The sequence below is a fragment of the Gavialis gangeticus genome, unplaced genomic scaffold, assembly GCF_001723915.1.
Source record: "Gavialis gangeticus isolate Ggan-Ray unplaced genomic scaffold, GavGan_comp1, whole genome shotgun sequence".
Classification (NCBI taxonomy): domain Eukaryota; kingdom Metazoa; phylum Chordata; order Crocodylia; family Gavialidae; genus Gavialis; species Gavialis gangeticus.
Window position 1 is genome coordinate 92,903,572 of NW_017729024.1, and position 12,856 is coordinate 92,916,427.

A 12,856-nucleotide genomic window follows, 5' to 3' on the forward strand; every position below is an offset into this window, starting at 1 on the left:
TTAGCAAACTAAGTCACATAAAGGAAGCTTATAAGAAGTGGAAACTTGGACAAACAACTAGGGAGGAGTATAAGAGTATTGCTTGGGCATGAAGTCAGGAAGGCCAAGGCACGATTGGACTTGTGGCCAGCAAGGGCTGTGAAGGGGAACAAGAACAGTTTCTACAAGTATGTTGGTAACAAGAGTAAGATCAGGGAAAGTGTGGGTCCCTTACTGAATGGGGGAGGTAACCTTATCACAGATGATGCAGAAAAGGTTGAAGTGCTCAATGCCATTTTTGCCTCAGTCTTCACAGGCAAGGTCAGATCCCAGACTACTGCACTGGGCAGCACAGTTTGGGGAGGAGGTGAGCAGCCCTTAGTGGTGAAAGAACAGGTTAGGGATTGTCTAGAAAAACTGGACATGCTTGAGTCCATGGGGCTGGTTGGGAAGCTTCTGAGGGTGCTGAGGGAGTTGGCTGATGTGATTGCAGAGCCATTGGCCATCATCTTTGAAAACTTATGGCAATCAGGAGAGGTCCTAGATGATTGGAAAAAGGCAAACATAGTGCCCATATTTAAGAAAGAGAAAAAGGAAGATCCAGGAAACTACAGACTGGTCAACCTCACCTCAGTCCCATGAAAAATCATGAAGAAGATCCTCAAGGAATCGGTTTCTAAGCACTTGGGGGAGTAAAAGGTGATTAGGAACAATCAGCATGGATTCACCAAGGGCAAGTTGTGCCTGGCCAAACTGATTGCCTTCTATGAGGAGATGACTGACTTTGTGGATGCAGGTAGACCGATGGATGTGGTATACCTTGATTTTAGCAAGGCTTTTGATACCGTTTCCCACAACATACATGGAGGCAAGCTAAGGAAGTGTGGGTTGGATGAATGGTTTGTTAGATAGATATAAAACTGGCTGGATTGTTGAGCTCAAAGGGTAGTACCCAGTCCTGAGGCTGGTTTTGTTCAACACCTTTGTCCAACGACTTGGAAGATGGGATGGAGTATATCCCCAGCAAGTTTGCAGATGACACCAAGCTGGGGGAGTAGATATGTAGGCAGGTAGGGATAGAATTCAGAGTGACTTAGACAAATTGGAGGTTTGGGTCAAAAGTAATCTCATGAGGTTCAACAAGGAAAAGTGCAAAATCCTGCACTTAGGACGGAAAAATCCCATGTACCAGGACAGGTTGAGGGCTGACTGGCTGGGCAGAAAAGGACTTGGGGGTTACAGTGGAGAATAAGCTGAACATGAGCCAATAGTGTGGCCTTGTTGCAAAGAAGGCTAACAGCATGCTGGGCTACATTGGTAGGTGCATTGCCAGTGGGTCAAGGGAAATGATTATTCCCCTCTATTCAGCACTGGTGAGTACAAATCTGGAGTAATGTGTCCAGTTTTAGGGCTCCCCCCTACAGAAAGGATGTGGACAAATTGGAGAGAGTCCAGCAGAGGGTGACAAAAATGGTGAGGGGGCTGGGGGACATGACTTATGAGGAAAGACTGAAGGAACTGGGCTTATTTAGTGTAGAGAAGAGGAGACTGAGGGTCTTAATAGCAGCCTTCAATTAAGGAAGAGGATGGAACTAGACTGTTTTCAGTGGTGGCAGATGAGAGAAGAAGGGCAGCAGTCTCAAGTTGCAGCAAGGGAAGTTTAGGTTAGATATTAGGAAGAATTTTCTCACTAAGAGGGTTGTAAAACACTGGAATGGGTTACCCAGAGAGATGGTGGAAGCTCTATCCTTGGAGGTTTTCAAAACCCAGCTAGACAAAGCTTTGGCTGGGATAATGTAGCTGGGGATGGTCCTGCTTTGAGGAGGGGTTGGATTGGATGACCTCCTGGAGTCCCTTCCAACCCTAACTTCTATGATTACCTATGAGAGTTGTGAACATGCATCAATCTCTCAGCCTTCACTGTCCATTTCATGCTAAAGTAAGCTCTTATACGTTGTTTCAGGTTTGATTTAAGCTTCTGATTATCAAGCCCTTGATTGGATTCATCCATCTTCAGATTTATAATCAGGACTCCATTTCCCATCATATTTATTTAACAAGTTGCTATTGTCTCAACCTATGTTGTGTATTATATTTTAAAATAGATTTTAGTAAAACACTACTTGTATTTCACTTGCATTCCTACATTTAAGTTCCTGGGTGCTTTAACAGCCAACCTACATACTATGCATGTTAATCCATATACTTGAATAGCATATTATTAGATCCTAACTATGGGCAAAGAAATATCCTAACTTAACAATTTTTTTTGTCTGCTGTAGTTCACATTGTATACAAAGACCCATGTCAGCTGGTGTGGGCAAGAAGAGGGTCAGTGATTTGTCTCAGAATATTCAACTTTCAGGTACTTAATAAGTAGCAAATAATGTAGTGGGCATGTCTACGTGTGCATATTAATGCATGTGAATAAACTCTGGAGCTTATTGCCTGGGAGCTTATTGCTCCCGGGCATACGTCTTTACATGTGCCCATGTAAATCATGTTGCCCTGGGGTGGAGCAGCTCCAGCTGGCTTCCCTTTTCTCAGTGTGTTGAAGAGGGACTGGCTGGGGCACAAAGGTGCGGGGTTATCTGGCAGTCAATCCCGGCACTGAAACACCCTCATGCTCTAGCTGGCCAGGGCAGTGTCCACACATGTATTGCTGCAGAGCTTTTTATTCTGCAGTTTACCTGTAGAGTAAATTAATTTACTCCAGCCTAATAGGGGCACACATGTAGATGCGAGACATTTACTGTGCAGCTAATTAATCTATCGGGCAGTAAATGTCTTGTGTAGATGCATCCACTAAATATATTGTAGATTCAATAGGGAAGATATGTTTATAATATGACAAATTACTATTTATATATGAAATACTGTAACTTTCTGTTTGATTCATGGACACCCTGTAATGTTCCATAGTGTGTGTGTTTATGTGTGTGTATAAATATATTTTATATAGGCCCCTGGCAGACATGCAGCTAAAGGCATGATGAGCTCTTATACTTGATCCTCACAATCATGCTTCCTGCCATGCCGTATGTTTATGGCAGGAGGCCTGGTTCTGGGATCAAACATCAGATCCCATCACACCTTATTTCTATTGCAGGGGGAGCCTGGAATCCTAATTCTGGGCTGCACCAGAAAGTAGCAAATGCCCATGGCTGGAAGTACCAATGAGCTAATGGGGCTTCTAGCTGTGAGGGTGTGCCATGTGCCCCTGAGGCTGGGAGCCATTAGATGATCTGGGCTCCCAAATGTGGGGTACACCATGCACCACTGAAGGCTGGGAGCTCCAACCTGACATTGCTCTCAGGTGAGCAGGTGTATTGAAGTCAAGGGTTCTGATGAACCCTTGTGGCTTGGAACAGAGGCAGATTGGGGCTCCCAAGCTTCAGGGCCACATTGGAGCCCTTGATTCTGGTGGGGTCCCAAGGCTAGGAGCAGCAGTCAGCTGATTGTCACTCTCAGCCTCTGGAGTACATAGGAGTCAAGGCCTCCCATGTGCTCTGAAGGCAGGGAGTGCTAACCTTGGTCACATGTTCTATTAATGGTGTGATAGGAACCACCTGTGAAGTTATTACACATTTGTTATGTAATAACTTTGTAGCTTTTTCATTGTTTTATCATGCTATTGCATGAATGTATGGCTTGGTAACTAATGATGTAATTAACTGGTTAATCACGGTTTAAATATAACATGTGCTAGGTGCCCTAGACTCAGAAACTAAACTTTAATCTGGTCTGATATAGCATGTATAATTATATGATAAAGAGCCAAAATATTAGGGCTGTGTGAAACTTTGGGTACTGATTCGATTCGGAAGAGATTTGGCCTGATTCAGTGGCTGAATTTTTTAATCCAAATTGAATCAGGGGACCAATTAAAAGGTCTGAATTGATTCAAAGCTCTTTGAATCGATTCAGAAAAGATTTGGAGAGCTTTGGTGATTCGGGCAGTCCACGCCTGCTGCAGCAGGAAGCTGGACCTGGACTCCAAGCTGGTAAGTAGGGGGCAGGGGAGGGAAGGCTGGAGGAGCAGGGAGGGGACCATGGGGGGACCCCCACCAGGCCCCAGCTCCCCCATGGCTGCCCTGCCTGCCCCAGCTCTGGGCCCTTTAAAAAAAAGCCCCCACTCATCGGCTGCTGCCCAGCAAGGAGGCAATCCCTGCTTCCCCCCACTGTCCCACACTGCATGGGGGGGCTCTGCCATGAGTGCCTTGACCCCTGCCTGCTCTCCCAGCCCCACCCATGGCTGCACCACCTGCCCCAGCTTTGGCTCTTTAAGGAAAAAAAAAAACCACCCCCCCCCTGCACTCACCAGCTGCTGCAGAAGCCTTGGGACTTCTGGGGACTCATGCAGAGCCTCCCATGCAGTGCGGGGCAGTGATGGGCAGTGGGGATTGCCCCCACTTGGCAGGAGATGGTGAGTCGGGCCTTTTTTTTTTTTTAAAGGGCCAGAGCTGGGCTGGACAGGACAGCCATGGGGGGTCTGGGAGAGCAGGCAGGGATCATGGAGCTCGTGGCAGAGCCCCCCCATCTGGTGCAGGGCAGTGGGGGGCAGCAGGGATTGCCTCGTGCCAAGCAGGAGCCAGTGAGTTCAGGCTTTTTTTTTTTTCAAAGAGTTGGGAGCTGGGACTGGGCAGGGCAGCCATTGCCAGGGCTGGGAGAACTGGTGGGGGGTGGAGCCTGTGCAATTCAGAGATTCGGCTGATTCAGCAGCAACCAGATCTCCAAATCAGATTCAGCTGAATTGATTTGGGACAGTGATTCGAATCACCGAATCGAATCACTATTCCCTGAATTGGCCAAATCCAAATCCGAAATGAATGCTAGCCACTTTGCACAGGCCTACAAAATATATTTCTAGTTTTTACATTTTAATTAAGCAGATTAAATGATTGTTTTTTCAGTAAAGAGAAGTGATCTCTTATTATGGACATTTATGGAGACTGCTATTTCTTTCTCTTAAATGCGTTTCATTACTTTTTTGAACTTAACTGAGAAACATACATCCTAGCATTTGGAAGTAGGGTTCTACCAAACAATTTTGCCCAGGTTCCATTAATTCCAGCTACCTTGGTGGAATGCAGAATATTAAGTGTTGGATTTGATGATCTAATAGTTAATTACTGTCTCAAGGTTTAATGATACTGTGAAACTTCATTTTCTTTTAAGAAGGCTTTATCAGATACCAACAGACAAAGACACACCCTTCACCACAGCCTGAAAAATCACAGCACAAACCACCTAATCAAGCCACAACAGTAACTTTTGTAAAGACTATTAATGCATGTAAGTAAAAATTGTTTATTTGTTTGTGTATCTGTATGTGCATGTGCCTGTGCCTTTGCATGTACAATATTGTTTATTTGGGCATTCACAGAGATTATGACTAAATGATTTTGCCTAATTTTGCTTTTGCATAGTTAATATGTTTTCATTAACTAGCTTTGATCTTTCTTCCAATTTACCTTCTTGCTCCTGCATCCTTCTAATGTGGCTACTCCCCTGGGATCTACAGTTGATGATAGTCAAGAGAAACTGGTATTTAAAGAAGAAACAGTAAAAGAAATAGAAACTCAAAACACCAATGAACTGAAACAGCACATCGTAGAGAATTAGCAGATAACTTAAATTAAGATAGTTGTTGAGTGAAACAGAAAGATAAAAAAGTACTTAACTCCTTTCCCTCCAATTTCTAAGCATATTATCTTCTCAATTTTCCTTTGTTTGGTGTAATATCTGCATGTTTTTTAATGAAAACTAGTGTCATAGTTTGTTACTGCAAGGTTCAATATGGTCCAAAGAGTATGATTCAATGCCCACTGAAATAGAATCTTTTTATTTGGGAGCTGAATCAAGCTCAAAGCTATATTAGTATTTATCAGAACAAGACATGGAAGAGAATCCAAGGCAGCCAAGTCTATTTATATATTATGGTAAGACAAGGATTCTTTACAAATGGAAGTAGTCATGATGAAAAGAAAATGATTAGAAGCTTCCCCAGGTTAATGAGTTGAATGTGATTATGCCCTGCTGTTTGAAGAAACACAGTTAAATTGTTCAGATCTTAAATACCTTAGTTTCCTGTGTAAAATTGTTTAGTATTTACAGACATTACACTTAGGTTGATCTAAATAAGGTTAGATTGATCTAACTAGGGTTAGATTGACCTAAGTGCTGAACTGTACACAAGTGCAGGAGGTTAGATTGGGCAAAATATAGCTGCCTGATCTAACTTAGTTCACCCATGTGTGGTTCTTTACACCTAGGAAGTGAGCTGTGTAGATTGAGCTAACTCATGCCTGATCTAATTCAAATGTGTGTACCAGCACATCTCCTGATGGACAACCCCTTCTCTCTCCCCCCAGAGCAGGGATAGGGCCCAGCAGCCACACCCCTGCTTGCCAGCCGTCTAGTGACAACTGCTCACAGCATGTTCTAACTTTAACACCACTTAACATTCCACAGATTTAGTATGGTCTAAGTTTAATGTGTAACTTCACCCTCAGTGTGTCATATTAGTGCACAACAGCCTACTTTTATTTCTGCTTCTATTTTAGTGCCTTCCCTCCAGATTACCAAGTTTGATTTTTTTTTTTAACATGTAGGCTAACACAGTTGATCTGTTAGCAAATGTAGTGATAGGAAAAAAATGAATGATTCAATTACTAATTTTATCATTGACCAAGACAGTTATTTGAATTGATAGTTGCCAAGGGTATGGGGAGTCTCTGAGATATTAAACATGGGAAAAACCTATTGAAACAATGCAATCCAATTTCTTGCTAATGTAGAATTGTCTTCTGCACTGTATTTTCTTGGGTTTTTTTCAAGCTAGCTTGAAGTTAGCTTGAATTCAGTTTGTTTAGACAGTTGGTACCCAAATTTTCTTTGTGGCCTTCATTAGTCTCTTATTATCACCTATAAATTGTCATGGTAGCTATTGGTGCCTGTTTGTAGATTCTTTGGGTGTGTACTTATCTGATTTCACTTGCAAACCATGTACTACTTAGACATGAACTGACTAGGCCAAGGGTCAGTGAGGATCTAGTCAGGGAACTTCTGGAGGGACTGGATGTATTTAAATCAGCTGGTCCGGATGATCGCCACCCCAGAGTGCTGAGGGAAATAGCTGAAGTCATTGCGGGACTCCTGGCACAACTTTATGAGCACTCGTGGTGCTCTGGTGTGGTGCCAGAGGACTGGAAGAGGGCCAATGTGGTTCCCATGTTCAAAAAAGGGAGGAAGGAGGACCCAGGGAACTATAGGCCAGTTAGTCTTACCTCGATCCTGGGTCAGTTTTTTGAGAGAATTATCCTGGCACATGTCCATGAAGGGCCAGCAGGGGAGATTATGCTTAGGGGCAACCAACATGGGTTCATTAGAGGCAGGTCCTGTCAGACCAACCTGGTGGCTTTCTATGACCAGATCACCAAATCCTTAGATGCAGGGGGAGCAGTGGACATAGTCTTTCTGGACTTTCGGAAGGCCTTCGACACTGTCTCTCATCATATTCCCATTACTTATGTTAACTATTTCCAGCCCTAAAGAAAGAAGCTAGCTCTTAAAAATTTAGCTTTATTAGCAAGATGTTGATACCTAGAGCTACTATATACATTATTTCGTATAGCTATTAATTTCATTCAAAAGCTATTGGGATAAAAAAATCCTGCCTTGAAAAGATGCCCTGAAAAGATATAACTTTTTCATTCAATATCTCTGATATGAGTGGTTTATAGTTTGGCCAAATTGATATATCAGCTTTGTTTGTATTTCTCTCTATTACAAGGCCAACAGCCTTTCACATATTTCTAGGATACCAAAATAATCTGTCCTTCCTCCAGGGACAAATAACAAAAAACCTTGTAAGAGTACGCTTCAAGATTCTAAGGGAACTGTGCACTGGGTAAGTAGACACACAGACTACTTAATTATACCCCAGACACTTTGGTATTATGAAAATGTGAAACATGATCAGTCTCTTGTACACTGAAACTATTTTATTTGCTGGATTGGCACCTTAGTAACTATGAGCCAAATAAATCCAAACAAACTTTTCTGTTTATACGTACAGTTTTAATAAAGGTTTGATGAATTTAATTTTTTGAGTAGAATTTCTTAATTTTCTGATTGTAACAACTATTTATATTAATGATTCATTTCTAAGTTTATAGCAAAATTATCTTTGTATAGCTATATTTTAGGGATATCCATTTAATATAAAATGAGAAATGTATGGAATTCTTTTTTAAACTAATAATTTGTTCAGTAATGAAAAGGCTCTCCTTTTTAGTTTGATTTCAAAAGGTTATGGTTTCCTTGTTGGCATTCATAATGTGAAATTTGTAGAAGAAATGGAGAATCAAACCCATTTAGTTTAATCTTGTGGGATTTTTTGAAAATAAATTAAGCATCGTATAGTCTAGCACGTTCCTAAGCCAAAAACACTGTGCCTCAGGACTCATGTAGTCCTGAAAACTGAGGAAGGCTGTGGTACTAGGAAGAATTTTTGTGTTGTGCAGGGATGTTAGACCTACAGCCGCTGGGATGGATCCTATGATTTGTCCCGTGGGTTTCCAACTGCCCCACATGCGGAGCATAGAGCCAACCTGGCATGCAGCCTGGTTCCTGTGCTGTGGGCACTGCACAAGGGGTTGTTCTGGGGTGTTAACTATTTCCAGCATGCAGTGGGTTGCATGCAGGGGTTGCGTGCAGTGCCTGTGGTGGACCAGTCCTGAGTGGTCACCTTGGGCTAGTCCAGATCAAGCTGCTCTAGAGTTGGAGCACAGGGGCTGGTCTGGCAGGGTGCTGCATGCATTGTATATGCCCTGTGCTATGCACAGCACAAGCTGGCCCTGCTCAGCGGCTCACTCTGTTCATTGTATGTGGGGTTAGCAAGCGGTGTGAGCTGCCTGCAGTCCCTGCTGAACTGGCACTGTGCACTGCTTTGGTATGCACAGATGGCCTGAGGCCTGATCTGCACCAGCATGCAGGGCTGGTCCAGGAGGGTGTCCCTGTACACCACATGGAAGGTGAGCCCAGAGCAGGGCTAGCTGTATTCAGCATACAGGGCTGGACTGGCCACAAGTGCTGTACACGGCATAGGAAGCCAGCACAGGGCATGTGACACCCCACCAGATTGGCCCTTCATGCTGGCTCTCTGATTCAGACTGCAGATCAATCCCATGATTGTCATCCAGCCCATGGGACCAATGTTTATTTTCTTCCTTGAAGTGGGTACACTGTGCTCCTGGGTGAGTTTCCAGTTTGGAAGAGAAAGAAAGGAAGAGATAGGTGGAACCAAAATGTGCCAGTTCTGGAATTTGTTTTATTTTGAGAGCTGTACTTGAACAAGGGAAGTTTGATAGTAAGGAGGCACCTGATCAGAATGTTAGATAAGCAAGCTATATCCTAAATTTTGTGGCCTGTTAAATCAAAATCCAGTGGCTTAAAATGAATGGCTTTGGCCTCTCGCATAAAAAACGGAGGAGATATTAAGTCTCTTCTTCATTCTGCTTTTCAGTGAAACAGAGACAATGTGCTTCTCTTCAGTATCTGAATTTAGTATATTTATTTTGCTGTTTGGCTTGGACAGGATTTAGCATTTTGTCATTCCTTGCAGTTGCATGTCACTTTGATTTGCTCGCAGGATGCAGACAGTGACAGCAACCTCTCAATGTGGCAGCATCTTCCTGATGAACTGTGGCTGTGCATCTTCTCATTTTTGTCCCAGAAAGAGCTTTCTCAGGTTGCCCAGGTCTGCCACCGTTTCCACTGCCTTGCCAGGGATGAGTCCTTCTGTAAGTACATTAAAATGTCTAAATAATAATGGTCAGTAATTAGAAGACCTCCTTGGTCATTATACAATGAATAGAATTTTCAACAGAAACTGTAGTGTAATATCAAATATATCTTGAATTCTGCTCCAGCTGAAAGCAGTAGGAGTAGGAGCAAGATCCTAAATTTTGCCTAAGACTATAGAAGAGCAACTCATTATAAATGCACTTTAAATTAACAGCCATACGGGAACCAATTAAAGTAGATGATGTTTGGCTCACAGGCTTAAGGCTTACCAGTATGTTCAGCTTTTGCATGCTTGATTTTATCACAAAGATGAATATTTTGAAAAGTTTAATCAGGAAGATATGTTATCATTTGAAGTCTGAAAGCATGAAAAATATACACTTCTGGTTTATTACTGTCACATGTGAGTGTGTGCTTGAATCACTGAAGACAGGTGATTTGTTACACATGTAACAGGTTTTACTTTAAACTCTTTGTACTCTTGTGCTGAGCCCAGTGCATACCCAGAAGAAGCAGTGCATTAGTTGCACCTGGCTTTCCCAACATCTGTATAGATCAGTTGCTTTTTTGGTGCTTTTGGCCATGTATACATGAGACATTGACTGTGCAGTAGATTTGCATGGCAACAGCTGTGATACGATGCTACTGTATTAGGCTGAAGTGCAGTAGTGTCAGAAAAAAGATGTTCATTGGTGCTATTGTGCAGTAACTTGGGTTACTGCACAGTCATTTAGTACTTGTTTATACAGGTACAAAATAACTGCGCAGTACTGACTGCGAAGTCAGCATCTCATGTAGATGTGGCCTTTATCTAATAGCTGATTGAATCATCTTTAGCTAAAAGCGCCAAAAAGTTCTGCTGAAGTGCCCAATCTACACAGATGCTGCAGAGCTGTGTCAAAGTAACGTGCTGCTGCTTCCGGTAAAGTGTGTTTTTATTCAGAGACACACACACACACCTGTCAGCCCCAGTAATTAGGCATTTGATTACTTCTCAGTATACAGTCTATATTTTACTACATTTGAAAAATCACTACTATAATGGCATTGATAAACATTTGAATTTTCTCCCAATTGGAAATACATGAGGAAATGGAGTGAGACTGTTCTCAGTGGTGGCAGATGACGGAAGAAGGAGCAATGGTCTCAAGCTGCAACAAGGGAAGTTTATGTTAGATATTAGGAAAAGCTTTCTCATGAGGAGGGTAGTAAAACACTGGAACAGGTTACCCAGAGAGGTAGTGGAATCTCTGTCCTTGGCGGTTTTTAAAACCCCAGCTAGACAAAGCTTTGGGTTGGATGATCTAATTGCGGATGTTATTGCTTTGAGGAGGGGGTTGGACTAGATGACCTCCTGAGGTCCCTTCCAACCCCAATTTTCTATGCTTCTATGAAATAAAATTGTAGATTAAAGTACACTGGTAACTCTTGGAAACACTGCATTTGTTGGTGGTGCTATCAAATATATAGTAACCAATCATTATGTTACAAGTTGGCTGTAGGGGTTAAGGGAAAAAAAACATCCTTGGTGCTATGAAACTGTTTTCTAGCATGGAAAAGGAAAAAACTACCTGCACAGGATCTTTTCTATTTTCAGGGCAGCGCTCGCTAAAGGGAGGTAACATGCTTGCTCAGGCCAGTACTGGCAAAGGAACCCATTGAAGGTGGGTTTCACCATTTATCTATGCAAGTATGAACTGGCAGAATGCAGGATACATTTACACCTTATAGTCTAACCAAATTAAGAGATGTGTAACCTAAGCTCTGAAGAGCAGAGGGCTTACTTCCTCAGATACTGTGAAAACTGAAAATTGGAACATGTACCTATAGACCAACATTTGTCATTTTTGCTATTGTAGAGCAGCTTCTTGTTATTGATAGACACATGAGTGAAAGTCAGAATGAAATTTAGCCCAAAATGTACATATGGAAGAGGCATAGGCAATGTGTGGAGAGGGCATGGGGGGCATGTGCCCCACCAAGATTTCTGCACTTCTGCAGCCCTTTTTGCACTTTTTGGCACAGGGCTGAAGCCAAACTGGATGCATCACCCAGCAGCAGCAGGATTGGTGATGGCAGCCCAGAGTTGTGCCCCTCCCCCTGCCAAAAAAAACCAAACAAAAACCTATGCGTCATCTATGGGGAGAGGAAAGAGGTCTGCTTCCAAGCCTCTACCTGCAATTTGACTGTGTAGTATGTCATTTGTGATGTGTAATTATGAATCTGTTTATGTGTTTTTGTCAGTTATGCCTTTTGTTTACATGATTTTTGAGGGAAACAACCTGGTGATGTACATGAAAGATGCATGCTGATGTATAACATCTATAACAAATATATATATAATATTGAATATTAAAATTCAGCCTAGGCAGGTCAGAAGGCCTCAACTTCTGTAGAAAAGATATCAATATTCTATAATCTGTTTTTAATTTATCCAAGCAGAAAAACTAACTTGAATTTTGCTACATAGGCTGATTAAAAAAAACTCAAATAAGCAAGGGGAATTCCATTTAATGCAACACTGCAAATTAAGGCAAAGAGAGCATGTGATAGAAAAATTGTTTCATAGTTAGTAGGGTCAGAAGGGACCTGAGCAGAACATCAAGTTGGACCCCCTGCCATGGCAGGAAAGATTACTGGGGTCAAACAATCCCAGCAAGGTGATTGTCAAGCCTTGTCTTAAAGACCCCCAGGGTAGGAGCCAGCACCACTTCTCTTGGTTCCAGATCCTAGCTGCCCTGACAGTGAAGTAGCACCTCTTGATGTCTAATCTGAATTTACCCTCTGCCAGCTTGTGACCGTTATTTCTAGTCATGCCTGGTAGTGCTCGGGGGAACAGGGACTCCCCCAATGCCTGCTGGTCCCCCCCGGACTAGTTTGTAACAGAACACTAGATCCCCCCTCAGCCTTCTCTTGTGGAGGCTGAACAGGTTCAGATCCCGTAGCCTCTCCTCGTAGGGCCTGCCCTGCTGCCCCCTGATCATGCGAGTGGCCCTCCTCTGGACCCTCTCCATCTTGTCCACATCCCTCCTGAAGTGCGGTGCCCAGAACTGGATGCAGTACTCCA

At 42.9% G+C, this 12,856-nt stretch overlaps 1 protein-coding gene across 1 annotated transcript in view; it reads left to right on the forward strand.

Moving 5' to 3' along the window:
* The window catches only part of LOC109298092, a 200,913-nt gene that overhangs the window by 18,232 nt on the left and 169,825 nt on the right, over positions 1-12,856 (forward strand). Inside the window, exons 4-7 of the mRNA XM_019518226.1 lie at positions 2,262-2,344; positions 5,158-5,274; positions 7,830-7,891; positions 9,635-9,785. Coding sequence (XP_019373771.1) covers positions 2,262-2,344; positions 5,158-5,274; positions 7,830-7,891; positions 9,635-9,785 — 413 coding nt within the window. The remainder of the gene's footprint in view (positions 1-2,261; positions 2,345-5,157; positions 5,275-7,829; positions 7,892-9,634; positions 9,786-12,856) is intronic.